The sequence below is a fragment of the Pisolithus orientalis genome, assembly GCF_024613125.1.
Source record: "Pisolithus orientalis strain OTSU chromosome Unknown F5J12scaffold_54, whole genome shotgun sequence".
Lineage (NCBI taxonomy): Eukaryota > Fungi > Basidiomycota > Agaricomycetes > Boletales > Pisolithaceae > Pisolithus > Pisolithus orientalis.
In genome coordinates this window covers 109016-116275 of record NW_026260835.1, presented here as the reverse complement: position 1 = coordinate 116275, position 7260 = coordinate 109016, and the positions used below count along the sequence as shown (strand labels likewise).

Genomic DNA, 7260 nt, shown 5'->3' with positions numbered 1-7260 from the left:
GGGTTCTTGATGAGTTCCTTGAAGAAAACCTTAAATGCAGAAAAATCCAACCTTCCACTTCCCTGCAGGCAGCACCTGTGTTCTTCATCGCAAAAAAAGATGGAAAGAAGCAGCTAATCCAAGACTACTGCTATCTTAACTTGTGGACTATCCCTGATGCCCACCCTCTTCCTAATGCACAGTCCCTGTTTGATGTACTGGTGGAATCCCATTACTATGCAAAGTTTGATATTTGCTGGGGGTTCACCAACCTACGCATATGAGAAGGAGATGAGTGGAAAGGAGCATTCATCACTCCTTGGGGGCTGTTCGAGCCCACTGTAATGTTCTTTGGGCAGTGCAACTCTTCACCCTCTTTCCAGCATTATATGGATCATACCTTTGAAAAACAACAAGGAAAACAGGTTGGCTATATGGATGACATAGTCAGAAAACTGAAAATCAGCTGCATTTTTTCTATTCTTTATCTGATTTTCTTGATTTGTTATGATTCAGAAAAAGCCTTCTTACAGATACAGGAAACTCAGCCAATGAAACAGGTCGGCTGGTGTATGGAGCATACAAGCATGTTGATCATAAAGTCAAGCTGGTGTCACACACCAAAGGTGTTGTGGACATGGTTACAGCTGACTCTGCCTAACTTGTCAATGAGTTGTGCACCATGCCATGCAGATGAAGAGTAAAGCCCTCATGTGTAGAAAGACTGCTGGATGTGAGCAGTCATCCTTCACACAAGAATGAGTTGTCAGTGCTAGAGAGAAAAGAGGAAGTGAGTCAAGCACCTATCAAGCCTTTGTGTATGGCATTCTGGTTTTTGTCATATCTCTACCATTTCCAAAGATATTGACTCCATTCTAACACTTGCTTAAAGTGCTTAGCTATGCAATTCTGCCTTCCAAGTTTGGAAAGGATCCTTGCTCCCTATGCATTTCTACAGCACTCCATCCATCAGACACTCATTTTGCTAAGTCCATCAGATATGGGCACCTCTTCATTGATTGTCTCACTTGTCTCTTTTGCCAGAGACAGTGGCTATGTATATCTGCCAGGTGTTCCCACCAGCTTCTGTCCTGAAGCCCCCTGGTTCATTCCATCATCATCAGCCCTGTCCCATCCCATGCAGCTTGGTCAGTGTGTTCTCCTTGTCAGTATGACTTCCAGAAGGATATTCTTTGGTTGCCTCAGGTCTGTCACTCAGTTACAAAGGTCTTATGTGGTCATTTCAGTCTCCCCAGCCAGCCCAGTCATCCTATCACTCCAAATGGTTTTGCATTATGAAAAAGAATGGCAAGATCCACATTGTCCATGATCTACAGCCTCTGAATAAGGTTACAATTCAAGATGCTGGTGTTCCACCAATATTGGACAACTTTGTGGAGACATTCACTGGTCATCAATGCTACATGGTCTTTGATCTAGTTTCAGGATTTGATGCATGCCAACTCCATCCCAATAGCCAAGATCTGACATCCTTCATGATGCCTCTTGGCTTACTGTGCCATACTGCTGTGCCTCAAGGCTACACCAACTTGCCATCAGAATTTCAGAATTGTACAGCTTTCAGTCTACAGGATGAAATCCCTCACATTGCCAATGTTTTCATTGATGACCTGCCTGTCAAGGGCCCTGCAACCTGCTATGAAGATGCCAATGGCAATGCTGAAATGTTACCTGAGAATCCTGGCATATGTTGCTTCATTTGGGAACATGCTGTAGATGTGCATAGAGTCATGCATTGGTTTGCTCATGCTTGCAGAATGTTCTCTGGTCACTTCAGGTAACCAATTTTCATAAGCATTTAGGCTGAAGTTTTTCTACAAATCATCCAATCTAAAAGCCACTCAGACCAGGTCATCCCAGGGACATCTGGCCATGTCCCAGGGCTATTTGCAGTGTGCAGGACCTGGGATGTCCCATAATCCCAGCCCCCTGGTAATATATTTTGGGCAGTCCCATGGCTGCCTTAGGTGTCAGGGGTCCTCAACTGCAAAAGTGCAGCTCACACCCACATTGGAATGCCAGCTTTCAATCACAAACACATTGCTGTTATGATCATCATCCAGACAATGAGCATACCTATCAAACTGGGGGGATGGATGGAAACATTACCCTCCCAAAAAACACTTGCTATACATATTAAGTGATATATGAAGACTACTGGGCAATGAGTGTGTTTGTGTGATGCCATCTGCAGAATTGTACAATGTGGATGAAGGTGAACCTGTCAATTACTAAAGGTTAATGGATTCAGAATCCCCCCAATAGTACTGTAAGTTCTTGTGTTTGTTACAACAGTCACTCCTTACTAAGATCACTACTTTTGTTTCCAACTTACAGTTGAGGTACATACATACATACATAGTATCAAAATGATTCTATTGTGGGGGATGAGCTTGTGAGTACCCCACTGGCATAGGATGCTATATGATCTAATTGGCATGGGACCCCATGCCCAGGACAGTGGGATGCCCCTTGATAGCTTTGGAGGCCACTGTGAGACATTCCACCCTCCTTCCGTAGGCCAGTGGGATGTCCCATGATAGCTTCAGAGGCTACTGTGGGACATCCCATCCCTCTTCCATAGGTCAATGGGATGTCCCATGGTAGCTTTGGAAGCTACTGTGGGACATCCCTCCCCCCCTTCCAGAGGCCAGTGGGATGTCCCATGATAGCTTCAGAGGTTACTGTGGGACATCCCACCCCTCCTTCCAGAGGCCAGTGGGATGTCCCATGGTAGCTTTGGAAGCTACTGTGGGACATCCCATCCCCCCTTCCAGAGGTCAATGGGATGTCCCATGATAGCTTCAGAGGCTACTGTGAGACATCCCACTCCCCTTCCAGATGCCAGTGGGATGTCCCATGATAACTTCAGAGGCTACTGTGGGACATCCCACCCACTCCCTTCCATAGGCCAATGGGATGTCCCATGGTAGCTTTGGAAGCTACTGTGGGATGTTCCACCCCCCCTCCTTCCAGTGGCCAGTGGGATGTCCAATGAAAGCTTTCTTGAGGGTTTCATCATAGCTTTGGAGGTTACTGGGGGCCATCCCCCCAATTCTGCATACTCCTGGTATATTAAAATACCTCAGATGCCATGGGAACTCATCTAATGAATTTTTCAGAGACATACAAGACTAGCTTTACTATCTACATGGTCTTTTACTTGGAGATGATGGGGGATCCATATCCAATACATCTAATTCCCAGTCATCTGCCCATGAGAACTCTGTCAATGACATCTCGCTGAACTATTGGTGATATTCATCTGCAAGAGCAAATTCCTCAGCAACACACAGCAAGTCATCATCAAGCACTTCATCATCCCCATCATCATTCTCAGATTCCAAGTCCTCCCATCCCACCTCTTCATTTCTGTCCATGTCCATGATGAGTGGTGCATAATCCATATTCCTCCATTCTTCAACCCTTGCCTCCCAGCTCTCATCAGCACCTCCTGGAAAGTCCCTCAATTTTTCCTGCCACAAGAGACTCAGACTTGCTAGTGCTGAAGCCCTGCAGTCCAGTTCATATGCAAGATCTGCACCTGATTTTTATTCAATTATCTTAATACATTCAATGACACAACAGCTCTCTTACCTGCATCCACTCTGCATTTCTCCAGCCATCTCCATTCTTCTGAGTGCCATTCCATCAAGGTTTTTCTTTCATACAGGAGCCTCCTTTCCTCCTCCTCACACCTCTTCAGCTCAAGGAGTGACCTGATCCCCAGGCACACCCTTTCATCAGCTAACCAAGCTGGTGGCAATCCCACAGAATCATCCTCAAGACCAATATCCTGCCAGATATCATCATCCACATCTAGTTTGAACAAACCATCCCTTTGGATCAGTATAGGTGCTATGGCCCCTTGAGGGGCTTTCCCCTGGTGGATGAGAGCTACCAACTGCAAACACAAATTATTGTAGGAGGTAGAAAGCTTGACAATTCCAGGTTCTTGTCACCAGACAGATCCTTCCACATGGATTTGAAGTTTTTGTTCTTCAAAGCAGTCAACCACAAGAGGCAAATGCTTAAGAGCACCACTTACCACTAACTAGTCTGGTAGGTAAGACCATTTCTAGTCTCTCTAATTCAAACTTTTGTTGACACAGATGGTCTCAGATATGCTTCTTGATTGCCAATGCATGCATATGCAGCTGAATGCCTTGAATTCAATCAACTTATAAATCTAGAAGAGGAAGAACCACCAGCCTGAAGAAAGGAACTATTCTGGAGCCTGGAAAGCTCTGCAAACCCATCTATTCCAAGGCTTGCCCTCTGTCTTTGTGAAGCTTGTTTGAAATGCATAATCTTTTTGTGACACTCAGCTATCTGTATATTTAAATTTGTCATATCAGCTCCTCCTCAGAGAAGACCCTTCTCCAGTTCATCTAGTCTGGCATCATAAGTTTCCAGTGATTTCTGAGTTGCCATCATTTGCATTATAAAATTTTCTGTGGCTTTTGCAGAGTACCCTTAATTTACTGTCAGCTCACAGCAAGAGGAATCACTTATACAGGAAGCTTATGAGATGCTGGCTTGGTTTGTACTGAAACCTGAGCCTCCCATTCAGCTTGAAGTGTCTGAATATTGATTCCAGATTTTCTTAGACCCATTTTTGCAGAAGCCTTTTTTTCTTGACAGTGGTTCCAGCACTGCAAAAGCCACTGGCCAAGACCAGTAAGACTCTTCATGTCAAGATAGTGCACCTGGGAGTCAATGACAAAGAGGTGTTGATGATACTGAATAAAATATTAGCCTGCATTTTGTGACACAACTAACTGCATACCCCAGAAACTTGCAGAGATGGTATTAGTGACTTAATTGAACTCCAAAATCACTCACAACCCTCTCCATCAGAAAGTCCAAACCCTTCTTGTTTCCAAGGGTGATAGATGAGCTGGCAAGCCCATTGATGACCAAAGGCATGAAAGACTGATATAGCAAAAGAAACTTCAGGGCAGAAATGGCTCAAGTTAGCCCCACTTTCTGCAGCTCTGTTCAAGCTGACAGCCTATGTCATATAACAGCCCAATGTGAAAATCATCAGGGAGGTGACTGAATAATGATTTGATGAGGGCAAGTGCATAGTGTTGCTTCTCCCCTGCTGAAGTCATGTTGGCAGGGTGAATAACACAATCACAACAACAGAGTAGGGTCATAACTCCAGTATCTGAAAAAAATTGGGTACTTGCCTATACCACCGTCAGAATATTGCAGACAGGTTAAATGACTAAGCTCACTTTCTGACATCTCTCATCAGCTGCAGTGAAGAATTCATTACAACCCTCGAGGACTGATGGTGGTATCCTCATACCCTGCTCAAATCTATCCTCATCTCCACAATTCTTCTTAGAAGACTGACCACTCCTCTTTTGCATTGATGCCTTTGTCCTTCTCAAACCTTCAACCTCACATTCCATAGTATCAATGTCTTCTTGTGACAGAAAAACTGAACCTGTAGGGTTTACTGGATCATCCTGTTGACTTCTTCTACATTTCTGGGTAAAGCAAGCATCAATGCAAACAATTGCATCAGGATCAGAGGAGCTAGGACCCAAGACTATTTAGTAACATAGCATTATGTATGTGCACCAAGAAACATACCTATTATTATTTTTCCAGTTGCAACTACCAAAGCACAATGGACAATGCTTTTGTAGGTATTCTGAAGGCCATGTCCTTGAGCTTAAGACATCTGGAGGGTGGTGAGAGGATGATGGAACTGCAGGGAGGATGTCAGCTGGTGGGGTTGCAACACTTTCCAGGTGTTGTTGAACATATTCATCAACTGAGATTTTGAGGATGCAATACCAGTGGTATGCATTACTAAACCTTTGACATATACCTTCCTGTAAGTATCATTAGCAAACATCTTTAATAGATATGGATGGAAATAGTTAAAAGCATGCATTGACTTGATAAACACAGCACAAGATCAGATCTACAGACATGTGCACATTCATACAACCACAGTGCAATCATTCATTAGACACAAACAACAAAGTCCCAATAGGTTAGACATACACAAAACTGTAGTCTCATAATCACAACATAAATGAAAACAGTGGATACAAATAATATAATCATTGGGACAGAATTCAGACACAAACCTTTGTGTCTACCTTGTAGCCCATGCTATCAAGATATGCTTCAAGGGACTTGCACCATGAAGAAATGTTTGGGGGCATGCACATAAAGACCTGGCTGACCAGACTCAGAAGCTGTAAACTGACAGCAAGGGTTGGCCCCAGTGGCACAGATGGAAAGTACCCCATCTACAGGATCTGAAGTGCCACCAGCACACATGGACAGATGGCAAGATCAACCATTTGCAAACCTGGCACAAGACATATGTCTAAGTAGAGAGGAAAACATGCAATAAAATCTTACCATTGAAACTAACACAAAGCACCTTCAACCATCAAGAAACACAACTACACTCTGGTCACTCATAGTCAATGCAGTGGTGGAAATTTCTAGAGAGCTGTTGATATGCAAGATAAGGCTTGATTAGTGAGGGGATGGTTTCAGACAACCACCACTGTCACTGTCTCATTTTCTTGTGAGCATTGCAGGGCAGCAAGGATGGTGGGGCAAAAAAGTCATTGTGACTGACATGTAGTCCCTCTGTTAGATGATCCAAATGGGCAGGGGTGAGCTTGTCCTCAGATGGGAGGCAAGCTCCCATGAGGGGAGGGGAGTTCATAGCAGAAGCAGTGTGGAGGGCTGAAGTCCCCTGAGGCAGCTGCATGAAACTGTGATGCCCAGGCAAAGTGACCAGGCATTCAATGGGAAGGTAAAAATTGGCTGTGCCTGGCATGCAGCACAGCAGCTCAACCCAGTCATGGTCAACAAGTACTGCTTGACCCCCAGAGGAATGCAAGTTGGAGACTGGTACAGGGGGAGGATGACTCCCAGAGGAATGTGAGTTGGAGGTCATGGGAATTGAGGAGTGGTGATTCAAAGACTTCCTTGGGTGATGAAATGACATCTGGAATGTTGATCAGTTCTCTAGCCAGGGAGAGACAACAATCCAGCAACACCAAGTTGGAGGACTGTGACCAGAACACCTAATTCTAGTCCACTGGTTGTCAACACCAAGCCACCATGAGCACATCCAGTTAGCTGGCAGTGATAGATGAAAGCTGACCTTTTGATACACAATAGGCAAGAACAATGACACAGATGAGGGGTAAAAAGGATGCAGATTTTACAGTAACTACAAGTACATAGCCATGTAATTATGCTTGTGGGGGA

At 44.5% G+C, this 7260-nt stretch overlaps 2 protein-coding genes across 2 annotated transcripts; both read right to left on the bottom strand.

Moving 5' to 3' along the window:
- Positions 1–3559: 3559 nt before the first annotated feature.
- On the bottom strand, positions 3560–5315 carry F5J12DRAFT_907475 (uncharacterized protein; the record flags this gene model as incomplete). The annotated part of the gene is made up of 10 exons (XM_051748943.1): positions 3560–3700; positions 3737–3937; positions 3980–3999; positions 4049–4117; positions 4209–4332; positions 4518–4742; positions 4790–4797; positions 4846–4953; positions 5012–5195; positions 5244–5315. 10 exons carry the CDS (start codon positions 5313–5315, stop codon positions 3560–3562), a joined length of 1152 nt encoding a protein of 383 aa, XP_051595469.1.
- Positions 5316–5567: 252 nt separating this feature from the next.
- Positions 5568–6278, bottom strand: F5J12DRAFT_727302 (uncharacterized protein; the record flags this gene model as incomplete). Its single annotated transcript, XM_051741797.1, has 2 exons — positions 5568–5852; positions 6114–6278. 2 exons carry the CDS (start codon positions 6276–6278, stop codon positions 5568–5570), a joined length of 450 nt encoding a protein of 149 aa, XP_051595468.1.
- Positions 6279–7260: the final 982 nt, after the last annotated feature.